The sequence below is a fragment of the Dioszegia hungarica genome (genome assembly GCF_025882075.1).
Source record: "Dioszegia hungarica strain PDD-24b-2 chromosome Unknown MKK02contig_16, whole genome shotgun sequence".
Taxonomy (NCBI): domain Eukaryota; kingdom Fungi; phylum Basidiomycota; class Tremellomycetes; order Tremellales; family Bulleribasidiaceae; genus Dioszegia; species Dioszegia hungarica.
Window position 1 is genome coordinate 714,389 of NW_026515773.1, and position 13,622 is coordinate 728,010.

At 57.0% G+C, this 13,622-nt stretch overlaps 5 protein-coding genes across 5 annotated transcripts; 2 read left to right on the forward strand and 3 right to left on the reverse strand.

The window, feature by feature from the left end:
• Nucleotides 1-423: 423 nt before the first annotated feature.
• On the reverse strand, nt 424-4,259 carry MKK02DRAFT_18150 (uncharacterized protein; the record flags this gene model as incomplete). Its single annotated transcript, XM_053085902.1, has 5 exons — nt 424-673; nt 724-1,008; nt 1,098-1,201; nt 1,242-2,979; nt 3,013-4,259. The coding sequence occupies 5 exons, from the start codon at nt 4,257-4,259 to the stop codon at nt 424-426; spliced, it is 3,624 nt and encodes a 1,207-aa protein (XP_052943479.1).
• An 864-nt stretch (nt 4,260-5,123) lies between these two features.
• On the forward strand, nt 5,124-7,484 carry MKK02DRAFT_38361 (oligomeric golgi complex component, COG2-domain-containing protein; the record flags this gene model as incomplete). Its single annotated transcript, XM_053090062.1, has 8 exons — nt 5,124-5,507; nt 5,541-5,621; nt 5,655-5,840; nt 5,874-6,050; nt 6,085-6,375; nt 6,408-6,716; nt 6,760-6,925; nt 6,958-7,484. The coding sequence occupies 8 exons, from the start codon at nt 5,124-5,126 to the stop codon at nt 7,482-7,484; spliced, it is 2,121 nt and encodes a 706-aa protein (XP_052943480.1).
• A 1,447-nt stretch (nt 7,485-8,931) lies between these two features.
• Nucleotides 8,932-9,838, forward strand: MKK02DRAFT_18248 (putative ras-related protein ypt1; the record flags this gene model as incomplete). The annotated part of the gene is made up of 7 exons (XM_053085915.1): nt 8,932-8,967; nt 9,020-9,115; nt 9,166-9,222; nt 9,258-9,354; nt 9,411-9,541; nt 9,586-9,689; nt 9,739-9,838. The coding sequence occupies 7 exons, from the start codon at nt 8,932-8,934 to the stop codon at nt 9,836-9,838; spliced, it is 621 nt and encodes a 206-aa protein (XP_052943481.1).
• A 420-nt stretch (nt 9,839-10,258) lies between these two features.
• Nucleotides 10,259-11,542, reverse strand: MKK02DRAFT_17466 (uncharacterized protein; the record flags this gene model as incomplete). Its single annotated transcript, XM_053085792.1, has 4 exons — nt 10,259-10,985; nt 11,019-11,146; nt 11,194-11,418; nt 11,480-11,542. The coding sequence occupies 4 exons, from the start codon at nt 11,540-11,542 to the stop codon at nt 10,259-10,261; spliced, it is 1,143 nt and encodes a 380-aa protein (XP_052943482.1).
• A 291-nt stretch (nt 11,543-11,833) lies between these two features.
• Nucleotides 11,834-13,238, reverse strand: MKK02DRAFT_38364 (uncharacterized protein; the record flags this gene model as incomplete). The annotated part of the gene is made up of 4 exons (XM_053090063.1): nt 11,834-12,485; nt 12,527-12,870; nt 12,914-13,136; nt 13,180-13,238. 4 exons carry the CDS (start codon nt 13,236-13,238, stop codon nt 11,834-11,836), a joined length of 1,278 nt encoding a protein of 425 aa, XP_052943483.1.
• Between the last annotated feature and the right edge of the window lie 384 nt (nt 13,239-13,622).

Sequence of the window (13,622 nt, forward strand, 5' to 3'; positions counted from 1 at the left end):
AAGGTTAGAATGAGGCGGGCTTCTGATGACAGCCCGCCGATCGCCGCAAGATCTCGGAGCGGAGTCCGCGGAACCATACCTTTGGTCCGACAGATGAGCTCCGAGCCGATCAATATAGACGTCAGCCACATGACATCAGCATTGTCAGAACAAGCTCGTGACCACCCGAAAGATGCACCTAACTGATTTGTACAACACGTACCGAGCAGATACCCCAGAAAGGAATGAGTATCCCCAGCTCTTACTGCGCCTCCCCTTCCTCCGCCACTCTTCCCGCCTCTCCCCCCTCTTCGTAATAAGATCCCTCGACGCCCTCCTGATATCCTTCCCCACCGTCCTCGTTGTATACGTACCCATCCTGCTCAACACCTTCGGCATTTGGATCCCCCTCGTAATACTCTTCTCCTTCCTCCCACTAGTGGATCAGCCCTGACAGCCTGGCACCAGACCCCTCGTACTCACATTGTGCTCGGACAACATCTGTATCCATGGATGTTGACGCAACTCGGCAGCTGACGGCCGCTCGTTTGCCTCGAGGGTAAGACAACGCTCGATAAAGTCGATACCGAGCTCTGAGAGTTGGTCTGGTTCGGGCAGTGGGGGATGTTGAGTGGCGATACCGATATGGAACATGATCGCCCATTCATTGTCCAAGTTGCTCCATGGCTTGCGGCTGAAGGGTCAGCTATAATGATCACGCCAGACAAGGACCATTGTGCGCACCCGGTGGCAATCTCCAAAATCACGCAACCCATAGACCAAATATCCGACGACCCCAGATTGCCCCTCTTTTCGCTCTTGATAACCTCTGGCGCCATGTACATCGGCGTACCCGCGAGCGAATTAACCGCCGCGAGGGGATCAGCAGCATTTGTACGCGTCTGCTTGGCGGCGCGCGTCCGTGCCATCGTCTTGTTCCCTTTGGCGATGATCTTGGCCGCTCCGAAATCGACGAGTTTGAGGTGTGCCTTGTCGGTGAGGAGGATATCTGGTGTCAGCTTAGCCCGACTGGACACTCACTGTCTGGCTTGATATCCCGATGTTCGACGCCCTTGGAGTGGAGATACTCCAGCCCCGCAAGTATCTCGGAAGCGTACACCCGCGTAATATCCTCATCTTCGATCCGGCCCAGCTCGATAAACTTGCCCAAGCTACCACCCGAACAGTACTCTTCGAAGATATACACTCGGTCTCGATGTACCTACCCGTCAGCCCCGCCATATAGCCAGTCTGAGACTCACCTCGATACCATAGTACTCAACGATGTTCTCGTGCGACAGCATACTCATGACGTCCGACTCGTCCTTGATCTGCTTGTACAGCGCCGGCGAGTTGTTGAGATCCTGCACCCGAATCTCCTTGACCGCCATGACACTCTGACTATCGGTATTGACCCCGATGTAGACATTCCCATTCGCACCGCCACCGATGAATCCACCCTGGGTCCAGCGAAGCGCAATATTCGACGCCGACGCAGCGAGGAATACCAGCGCCCGATCCTCCGATACCTGCTCATCCAGCACTTGTCCGACGAGGTGCTGGTCATTGCTCAGTCCCAGCCGCCTTTGCTCCAATTCAGCAATCATCCGGAGTCGCTCCTCCCTGACCAAGCGGATACTCCGATCAAAGTTCTGCTGGGTCTGTCCGCCAGGGGACGGTGTGCGGGGAATAAAGTCGTCGTCAAAGTTCTCCTGGAGCCGCTGCAGACGCCGCATGGCCGCTAAGCGCTCAGCCTCCTTCTTGGCCTCGATGCTGGACCGCGCGCCGAGGATATCAAAGTGTGAGATGAGGAGCGAGACGAGCGCGGCGACGCTTTTCCGTAGGTGGTCGAATTCGGCCGTATCGAGAAAGAGGATGTTGCCGTCGCTCGTGACGTTAAGAGCATAGTCGAGCGCCTGGACAGTCCACCGGAAGGTTTTACGGTCGGTAGGATCGCAGGTGTCCGAGATGAATTTGACCCAGCTAATGGCGAGGCGCATGAGGAGGCGGGAGAAGCGCTCCAGCATGGACGCCTCGATGAGCGGGGTCACGCGCCGTCCGTGGTCCGACGCAAAGAGGTACCAGTTCTCGACGAGGTCCTGGCTGCCCGGTGCACCCGCAACCGAGGAGCAGACGTGTGATGCCGACTGGATGAAGGATTCGGACAACCGATAAGTGGACCGCCCGATCCGGAGGAGCTCCCGCTGCACACGAGGCAGGTGCGCTTGCTGCTCCGCCACGCAGTGCAGGTCCAGCACCCGATCGTCGTCCTCTGCGCCAAGCCAGGAATCTTGAAAGATCCGCTTGCACAGCGCGAGCCGAGCGGCCGGTCCGTCCGCGATGAGCCGCGCTCGGTTGTCCGGGACCGCAAAGTCGATAAAGTCCAGGTCGAGGGTCATGACCCCGCCCGTCCAGGCAAAGCTCTGCCGAGGGGAGAGGAGGACGAGGTATGGCACAAACTCCGGCGGTGCTTCATCCTCGTCCACACCCGGATCGGGCTGACCATCGACGTAGGTATCCGGGTGGTAGACGGGCGACCGGCCGGTGTAGCCTAGACTCATCACGCCGGTGGAGAACGCCCGATGGAGTAGACGGCGGACCGCAGCTGGCTCGTTCCAAAGCTCTTCGGACGCAATGATGTAGGTACCCGATTCCTCGAAAACGGTAGTGTAGACGAGGAAGTGCCCAGTGGCGAGAAGACGCTCGATGAGGAGGTCGAGATCTTCATCATCAAAGAGATACTCGGCCGAGTTGTCGAATCGGGATGCGAGACGCCTGCATTTAGCTCTGCACTCTGGCTCGACGTACCTTGCAAACCGCTGCAATTTCCGATATCTCATTCTCGCAATGTCCAGCATCTTGACAAAGTGCGCGATTTGGTCCTCCTGGACGGTCGCCTCGGTGTGGTGCTCGTGCTGACTGAGGATCTCGGCAGGTGTTGCCTGCATCTGCATTTGGAAGCTCTTGCCAACCCGGACGAGCAGCTTGTTGGTGAGGGAACTAAAGTCAGCCAAACCTCGAGGGCTAACTCACCAGAACTGTTCTGCGACAACAAGATCACCCCCATGTACCGCCTCCGCTACCTCGCCCAAGAACTCCCACTCATCTTCCAAGATCTCTGTCTCCCGGAAGTAGATTGTCCGATCCCCATCCTTCAACCTCAGATGGAGGACATGGAAGAACTTCCGGATACCGTTCAGCAGAGTCTGATCGTACTCTGCCGGTAGGCACGGAGGGACGTTCCACCGACCGTCCTTGTCAGGCGAGATGATGCTCTCATACTGCCGCTTGATGAGGACCGCCAAGCTGAGGGTGAGCCGGAACCCATCCAGCGATTCGATGATGGCCGTGAGCGTTGTCCCGTCATTGAGGTTGACGCTCTTTTCCAGCCGGGATTTCAGCGACTCCATGACGAGCCGACCGGGGAAGGTGATGAGGCGTAGGGTGGCAAACCGAAAGTCCGGGAGTTGCATCTCGTCAAAGACGGACTGAAAGGCAATGACGGTCTCTTTGGCCGCGAGGATGATGCTGATGAGGTCGCGAAAGACGCGCTTTTCAAACGTCTTTTTGATATTCTCCTCTTTGGAGATACGTTCGAGAAAGGTCGAGTCATCCGCCGCTTGATCGGCCGCTCCCTCCGCCGCGTTCTTGGCCTTTCCGTCAAGTGGATGGTACCGATTCTTACCGACCAGCGCCTTTTCTTTGGTGGTGTTTGGACGCAGGATGTCGAGGTCGTCGGTACCGGTCCAACGCTGAAGGACGGCGAGCTGCGCCTGTAGGGACGTGACGATGCTGTACCAAGCGGACAGCGCTTGGATGCGGGTCTGCATTGCCGGCGAGTCGTAAAGCGGCTTGGCAGCCCGGAAGGCTGCTTGTGTGGGGTACAGCGCCTCGACGAGCGCCAGCTTCTGCAGCATGTATGCCACCTGCTGGAGTGTGCTGTCTTCCGCCGAGACCGGTTCCCCATCCTCTGTCGGCGGGGGCGGAGGGGTCTTTTTGACCGTAAACCCCTCCACCTCCTCCAGTACCGCATCCACCACGCGTCCCCGCCTTTCCTCTACTCTCCGCTTCTCTTCAATCTCAGACCGCCCCCTCATCTTGGCCCGGATCTGCCACCACAAACTCTGCCCGATCCGCTTCCGAAAAACGACATCGCCCGGCTTGTCCAACCCGATCCTTGAGCTCTCCCCGCGCAATATATCCCCGCTGAGAACGGACGACAACATGCTCCGCCACTCCAGCCTCTCCCTGCTATCCGTCGAGTTGGGCGGGGTGCGCATAGTCGGTCGCAGAGACTCCGACATCGTAGCTTGATGGAGTAGATCATCATCTTCCGCCTCTTCCTCGTCCGTCACCTGATCTGACTCCCTTCTCGCAAAGGTATAAGGGTTTTCGCCAGTTCCAGCTACGGCCGATGTAGTAGGGTACGAGTTGTGCCGTTCTATACCGACCAGACCGGCCTGTGCGCGAGGTGGAGGCGCAGTAGAGGCTTCGCGAGTTTCGGACGCCGCCGTAGGTAAGCGTGCGAGGGAGGAAGAGGAGGAGCCAGCGTTTCGCATGGCTTGCCCGCTGGATAGGTTGGACTTGTTGACAAAGACCTCCGAGCCGACGATGGAGGACAGTCGTGAGGTGGGGGAGGTGGTAGTGTGTCCAGGACCGGAAGGATGACGGCTGTGAGATTGGCTTCCTGATAATTTAGCTCAACCTCTGTTGCGACCGGCACGGACGCACCATCATTCGGGAGTCCCTCTATCGACCTGGGACCCTCATCGTCAGAGCTGGAATCCCCTTCGCGCGGGTATGAAGAAACGATGCGAACAGCACGCCTTGAGCGGACACCGCTCGCTCCCGCGGATAGCGAAGAGCTTCCTGGTGTACCCGCCGCGGGCGATTGTGTGGGATGGGTAGGGGAGTGGGGGCTGCTCAAGGTGCCGGGCATGGTAAGGGTATAGCGATGCTTGTAGTGTTCTCGGGTGAGGGGGGATTAGTGTTATGAGGATGAGATGAAGAGGTATATCTTTGAGCTGCCTTTGCCTTTGCCGAGGCAAGTTGCATGCCGTAAAGGTCTCTGGCTCACTCCGCAACTGAGACAGCTTCGCATCCACGACTATCTACATGCTATAGTACAGCTAGCCTTGGCAGCCATGAGCGGCCCCACTACCAACGGGGACTACAGACAGGAGGAGAACATCGCGTCGAGCTCGAGACACCCAGCCTCGCCCCGCTCCTCCTCCACCTCGAAGCCATCCCTGGACCTCCCCGCCCTCGAACCCTTCTCGCATGATCATCCCCTGCTCTCCCAGGACACCTTCAATCCGGACGACCTCCTACAGAGTAGATCACACGTACCGCTGGAAGAGCTTCGGGGGGAGCTGCGGTCATATCTCACTGTACTCCGCGAAGAGCTTGTACAGCTCATCAACGAAGACTATGAGGAGTTCATCTCGCTCGGTGTGGGCCTGCGAGGGGAGGTAGGAAGATTGCAGCGGCTAGAGGGTCCGCTGGATGAGCTACAGCAGGAGGTCAAGGTGAGATTCAGTGCGGTAAGGTGCTGACTGTAGCTCGTCAATGATGCGCTGAGGGCCCATGAGCTTTTGCTTCAGTCCAACCTGACTCGGAGGTCGGAACTGCGAGATGAAACTGTGAGCTCTACATGCTGGTCGTACTGATTCCAGGCGCTACTAGAGTCGATGCACAAGCTGTCCGAATCGATCACGCGAACAGAGGCGCTTCTGAACGATCTCGAGCGTTCTGTGGATGTCAAGGATATCCTGCGCGTAGGAAACGAGTATTCGCAGATCATCTACCTGCTACGGAAGCTCGAGACGGAGGGATGCGCCATGGTCACTGCTTTTGGACCAGTGAGTATACTGATTTATTCGGACTGACAGCAGCGACTACAGCAAATCAGAATACGAATCCAGAGCAAGCTGGCCGGCGTGCTCGTTGGCGCCATTCAGGACCGGTCGACGCAGGGCATACTGGACTGCCTCAGTGTATACGACATCATCGAGGGATGGGAGGAGGTGCAAGCGACTGTGCAGTCGATAGTCCGGAAGCTGTGTGATCAGGTATGTTCCCCTGCTGGAGTCGGCCTGACGACAGATCATCCAGCCAAGCACATTGGCAGTTCCGGCAACGCCAAAGGCACCACAGACGCCTCATTCAGCCTCAAATCCGTTCGAGAGGGTCGCGGGTCATTCTGCACTTGCAGACATGTACAACCGACTCCTAGAGGAGCTGTACGACCTCTCACTGCTATTCGATCTCGCTGAGGACGTTTCACCTCGGTTCGCTTTCGTCGAAAAGGTCGTCATACCCTGCATCACCACCTCAATACGGACCAATCTAGGCCGGACCATCTTCTCGGCGGGACGGCCAGACGAGCTGCATAAAGTGAGTCTGGAGTTGTACGAGGCTGATAGTAGAACTACACTACCACATCCCACTTCCTCGCGAGCCTCGAATCACTCGCCCCTTCCGCCTCGGTCGTAGCTACGATCAGGGCCAGTTCCGACCTGGCGGCTCTGCATCGTCAATGGCAACTACCTGTCTACTTCCAGCTGAGGTGGAAAGACATTGTCACTCGGCTCGAAAGAGCGCTGGAGGATCCAACGCAGAACAAAGACTGGGCTATCCCGCAGACGGCGGGAGTGTATGAGGCGGTAGAAACGTGCTGGTCGGATGAGGTCTACATCCAGGATTTAGCGGACCGCTTCTGGAAGTTGACTTTGCAAGTGAGTACTGCTTTACAAGCACAAAGTCTCGGCTGATCATCAGATCCTGTCGAGATATCGGAATTGGCTGCATCAGTCTGCAGACGTTACTGTCGACCCTCTGACGGACGATACGCAACTACGGACTGCGCTGAGAGCAATGATCGACCTCTCCTGCCTGGATGTCAAGGTGCAAGCTGTCCTCGCTACTGCTGGGATATCGCAGTCTTGTGAGTCATCCCATTTACTCCGCTGACAGTAGTATCGGACCTCCTGTCAAGCACAGAGTACAGCGAGATCGCATCATCGACGCTCTCCGCACGATGTCTGGAGCAACTCAAGCCTATCCGAGCCGTCGCCTCGCAGCTCCGGACCACCACAAACCGCTCCGTCCAGCCCAGTCCCTACATCTCCCTCGTCTTCCGCCCCCTCCGTACCGCCTTCTCCGACTTCCCTTCTCTGCCCTCCGCCCCAAAACAAGAACTCACTCGGACAGTCGCCATCGAGGTCTTCACCCAATTCAACGCCATGCTGCTGTCTGTGCGCAAGACGGAAGATCTGCTGAGGCGGCATCGGAAAGGCAGAAAAACGGGATTCTCGCTGTTCGGATCAGGAGGCCAGGGGGGCGATGCGGATGAAGCAGGGGAGGAGGAGAGACGATTTGATGAGCAGATGCGAGTGGATATTGCGGCGCTGAGTAAGGAAGCGAGGGAGCTGGGCGTACCGGTCGAGCAGCTGGAGGAGTGGAGGGGACTGGTTGGTGCAATGGACCGGCCGCTCGCGGAGTAGTGGGTAGATATCTACAGGTAGATGCATCTGTAACAGTGACAATATGACAGCCTGCGATACCTTGCCGCGTCGAGCAGTACTGCAGCGGGGGCGATGCACTGGCGATGCGATATGACTGCAAGAGGCAAGGACTAGGCAAGGCGAGGCAAGCCTGGCTGCTAAAACGCCACGTGGCGTCGATCGGACAGTTCCGCTCTGCGCGATTCGTCCTTTTCGGAAACGACCACCACACAACCACTTTCAATAACGCTCCATATCCTCCCTTCCCATATCAACCATCATGCCCGCCTTCACAAGAAAACCTCAACCAGTGAGCTACCCGCCATTCACAACCTGTAGAACCGGGAGAAAGAACTGACACCTGCAGAGCATGGGCGGACTGAATGTCGAGTAGGTCCGAATTCGCCCCGCCCGACCTCCACCCGGAGCCGGAGCTGCTGGTTTTTGTGAGCTCGAGCTGATATGGCTAGGCGCCTGATGAGATGGCGTGCACCCCTGATGCTCTGGGGAGGCGGTATCGGTATTGCCGTATCACTCTTCCTGAGCGATGTGCCTCTTTTCCAGAAGGATGTGTTGAGGAAGATCCCAGCTGTGAGTGTTGTTCTTGGATCATGGAGGTGACATGGCTGACCATGCTCTTCTTGTCTGGCTCTCACCACAAATCTCATCATCTCTACTTACCACTCATGCTATATCCCCTACATTGCCATATTCCAGGTCTCGAGCTACTTCACAGGTGAGCCTTTCACCTCTCTCACTCCTTGTGGAACGCGCTGACGTAGATTCTTTCTTGATATCGCCGCCACTCTTTCCTACTTATTCATCGTGTCTACTCGTACCTCCCACTCCACCACAACAGACAAGACACCGGACTCGGACAAGCCATTCTAGATTCTGGAAGAGGGCGGCGCTAGGGGAATTCGGGTGGGACAGGACCGGCGAGAGGCGGCTTTTCGACAGGCAGGCATGCACGCGCATCGTATCTCGCTCTTCGAGGGGCGATCGTGGCCTCACGGTCCCTCGTGGGGGACTAGTACCAACCACGACTGCTGTGCTCAGCACATTCAGTGTCAGAGGTGCTTCAGCGGGACCAAATACGGCTTAAGTGGGTCGCGTAATTAGATTTGCGTCATCTGAGCACTGTCCGCGCCACTCAAAGCAACAAGCAAGCTGCTGCTGCCAGCAACAAACCCATTCACTTCACCCGATATCCATCTATATACACTCTCTTTGGCTATCATACACAGCTATCCACAGTTGGCTAGACACCGCTACCGCATCGTCCATCAGTCAGCAAATCCGTATAGGTGCCTTCGAACAGCAGCATTCCGCACAGCCCTTCCCGTAGGCCCCATTCCTGGCGTATCACGTCACCGTGCACCGCGCCCGCGCCATCCACGCTGACCTCGGCAGTAATCACCTCTTATCTTTCTATACATCCACCATCATGTCGCACGCCGCCGAGTATGATTACCTCTTCAAGGTGCGTCAATCGAGGACTTTTGTCAAAGGATGAAGCTGGGCTGATCCGATAGCTGTTGTTGATCGGAGATTCTGGAGTGGGCAAGTCGTGTCTCCTCCTCCGATTCGCGGACGATACCTACACCGAGAGCTACATCTCCACCATCGGCGTGAGTTCGCGGCCCCACGAATAGGAATAAAGGCTGAGCTGACTGATCAGGTCGACTTCAAGATCCGCACGATTGAGCTCGAGGGGAAGACTGTCAAGCTGCAAATCGTGCGTTTATGCGATAAGCTCCAACTGACATCCAGTGGGACACAGCCGGACAAGAGCGGTTCAGGACCATCACCTCGTCATACTACCGTGGAGCACACGGTATCATCGTGGTCTACGATGTGACTGACAGCGGTAAGTTTATGACTTTTGCCCTGAGCGCGAACCTTGTTTCAGGACTGACAGCTCAGACACCTACTCGAACGTCAAGCAGTGGCTCCAGGAGATTGACCGATACGCCGTCGAGGGCGTCAACAAGCTTCTTGTCGGTAACAAGTCGGATCTTGCCACCAAGAAGGTTGTGGATTACGCAGCGGCCAAGGTGGGTTGCGAGTCTAAACAAAAAGGATGTAGCTGACTTTACAGGCCTTTGCTGATGAGCTCGGCATTCCTTTCCTTGAGACCTCGGCCAAGAACGCTACCAACGTCGAACAAGCATTCTTGACCATGTCGAAGCAGATCAAGGACCGGTAAGTCTCAAGTCCCGTTCCCAATGCAGGAGGTTTGGCTGACCATCAGGATGGGCTCAAACTCTATGGCTGCTGGACCGGGCGGCAAGTCGACCATCAAGGGTCTGGGACAGAATGTCGAGCAGAAGGCTGCGGGAGGGTGCTGCTAGATGTGAGGTGGAGGCGATAGGCAGGGAATGGAGGGGGTTTATCATGGCTGTTCTCAGGGTTGCTTCGACCGGTAGGTAGCTGTGAACTTGTAATGATATTTTATGGATCATGCGCTATACAAATGCTACTAGACTACAAACGGTGGGGGGCAAGGCAGCGATGTGGATAGGGCAGGGGGATTAAAGTGACTGCTCTCAGAGTTGCTTCGACCCCTAGGTAGGTGAAGTCGTACCGATACTCTATGGATTATGCGCTATATAAAGTGCTACAAGGCTACACATGACATCGACCAATCGCAAGAGGGCAGGTTTTTCATCATGGCTTTTCTTAGTATTGCGCCGACCGGTGGGTGCTGTGAGCTTGCAATGGGTTTTGGGATCATGCGCATACAAATACTACAAGGCTACAAATGAGAAGAATTAACCAGGGCTACCATTTGACTTCTTACGGTCCTCGCTCCCGCTCGAGGCCTCATCCATGCGGCCGAAATAGCTAACCTCAGCCAGGACGACCTGCTCTGCTGGTGTCCACGGACTATCTCCCGCTATCGTCGACGACCCTATTCCACCGGACGGCTGCGACGAGTCCTGCTGCTCCCCACTGACTTCCACGACAAAGGAGCTCGCCCGATGCCCCTCGACGCGCCAGTCCAACTCTGTCTGGCGCATCGCCCTCGCCTGTCCCTCCGTCCAATTCCCTCCGATCTGCACCACCGGATATACCTCGTCCTTCAATGCCACCCGGACCGACTCGTGATGAATGATCGTAAACAGGATGGAAAGCGCATACAGCTCCGTAATGATTTCCAATAAGACCCAGAAGAGATTGTTCTTGGTCCGATGCGCCGCGGGGGACGCGAGGAAGATGATGCACATGATGGCGCCGACGACGTGCGTGAGGAGGACCGTTTCGAGCGTCAGTGCGATGAAACGCTTGGCGATTCGACGGGTGGTCCATCGGGTTGTTCCGCGTCGGGCTTGAAAGAAGTAGTAGATGAGGATGGAGGAGAGGAGGCCGTCTGTGAATGCAGAACAGCCCATCCAGGCGATAGCGACGATTTGAGAGGGGACGCCGATCGGTCGGGATGCCATCTCGGCGGGGCTGATCCAAGGGTCGACAGACCATGCTCGAGCAGTAATAGCGAGACTGCCGTCAGCGACAATTTGGGTAGAGACTTACGCAGCACCAAGACCAAGCGTGATGGTAGGCATGACTCCAGTAAATATCATGATCCACCGTTTCCGCCCTGATAGTATCCAAGCCCGACGGCCAAAGTAGTACTGAGCAGTCGCAGCCATGAGGGGTACCTGCTCTCAGCTCTGCCTTTGCCATGCAGCCCAGCCAGAGGTCTCACCAGGCCGTCCTGTACGCTGAGTACCCACCAGAACTCGCCCCAGATGCTCAGATCGCTCGTCCCGACTACAAAGTACCGATAAGATGCCGACCATACTACCAGCATGTGCGCGGTCGACAGGGCGAGCACCCAGCAGACGAGGTACCGGTGATATGTCGATGCACGACGGCTCAGGCTGTCTAAGAACGAGTAGACCTGTGCGACATGGACGCCATATAGCACGCACTGGAAGTCAGCTACTAAGCTTTCCGCAGACTCAAGTCTTCCCGAAGACCTCAGGACGTACAGCCAGCAAAGATCCCAAAAAGAATCCAGGTGGTTCGACGGGATATGGATTCGAGGAAGACATGGACGTCCTCACACCGCTCCCTCAGCAGTTCTGGGGATGACAGCGGGGCGAGGCAAGGACCGAAGCAGGCGCTGGACTTATACACAGATGTGAGGTATGCGAGTCATATCCGACTTGTGAAGTTGCCTTGAAAACACCCGCGTGCGGAGCTTGAAATTAAGGTACGAGTGCGGTACGTAAAGAGGCGTAATGGGCGTGTGCCTCCAAACTCTAAAACGCCATGCAGATCGGTCCCGAAGATACGGTATTGATGGCATGCAGACAATATGGAACGCGATACGGGGCTATATGCTACAGGAAGCTACTCTGCTCCTCAAAAGGACTCTGAAGTGACCCATCCGACCCCTCCGATCCCCTCCCCGTCTCCTTCGGACGTACCGGCTTCCGAGCGATCGGACGCGTCCGCTTTGGCTTGACCTCGTCGTCGTCCTCCGAGTCGCTCCAGCTGGGCGAGCTGGACGTGCGCACATCCAATGTGAATGACTGCTCGAGCGCCTTTGGCTGCGGCTGGTGCATGAACGAGTCGCGCGCAGCGTGCGGCGCGGGCTTGGAGGCCATGATGGAGGATTGGGAGCGGGTGATGCGGACAGGCCGTTGTGGAGGGGCAGGAGCGTGGGGGAGGACGGGCATAGCGGGGGATTGAGGGGATTGTGGGGAGATGCTGCCTTCAGCTAGGAGCTCGATAGCCGTGTAGCTCTTTCCGCGCTGTAGGAGGGACGCGGGTCGGGCAGCACGAGTGAGCGAGGCGCGCTGGGTGCTCTTCTTGCGTGGAGGAGCAGCCGCTGGGGCGGAGGGGAAGCCGAGCGGTAGAGATGACGAAGATGATGATGAAGACGAGGTGGCGGACGGACCTGCTTCATTCAGTGGCGATGTAGCCAGTTCGGAAGCCATGACCGGTGCCGGTGCGGCCGCCTTTGCACTATTCTGCAGGGACGTGGATAATCTTCCATCAGCATGGCCTCTCTTGCAGAGTGACAGACTCACCTGATCGCCGCGCCCACACTAGAACACTCGGTCTCTCGCTCCTGATCCAGAAAGTCCATGCTGTCCACCCTGCGCAATCCCGGCCGACTCGCCCGCTCAACCCGGGACGGCTTCTCCTTCTCGATCCCATGCGCCACCCGGCTGGCATCCAGCGCAGCAGTATACACCCTCTTCCGCGTAGCGTCCCAGCCGTGTACCCAGCCGTCCCCTACTGTCTTCCCGCTGGGTGACCCGCGCAGACCATGCGAGAGGATTTGGTTGGTGAGTTCGTCAATGAGCCTAGGTGGCGGTAATTCGCCAGGCGGGAACGCGCTCGATAAGGGTCGGAAAGGATGTCTAACTGTCTGACTGATCAGTACCGTCTCAAGTGGGAGTTGGGAAACGCACAGCCTGTATCACCTCCATCTCTTCTTCTGTCCATTCCGTGTCCTGAGGCGCCTCCTCTTCCCTACTCCGCTTTCCGGCAGAGCTCGACCCCTCGTCCAGCTGAATAGCGTCTCTTATCCGGTCGGTATCGAAGTCCAGCGCGGACCCCTCGTACGGTAGCGGTGTGTGGGGATTGGGCGTAAAAGGCCCGCTGGAAGATGCCAGATCATTTGCAGAGAGACATCTATGGATTAGCTATAGCAGAGGCGGCGCAATAAGGGACCTACCCAGACAAGGACATCACGCGCGGTGGGAGAGAAATATGGGTCGGAGCGGCAAGACGCATCGTGTGACTGGCTCTGCTGTACGTTCTGCGGACAGGCGGGGAGTGATAGATGACCTAGATATACAGTATGGAGACTAGATGAGCACGCGACTGTCAGCCATAGGCCATAGATTGAGCTTGCTACCCCTTTGCCAGTTTCAGACGCGTCCCCCTTTGCCCCAGATTCAGGACGCGTTCCCCCGCAAAAAGTTCGCGTCTCGCCGTCGCGTGCCTGACCGGCATGACGAGGTGGCGCAGGTGGCGATTCGCTCAGCAGCTGCACAAATCGACTGCAGGGCGGTATGCGTTGATGCCATGCGCGAGAGAGCGCTGCGAGTCTAGAAGAGAATAGCAGGAAGGCATGTCTGATTGTATAGCTACAAAGAAGAATAGGGCAAATATGTG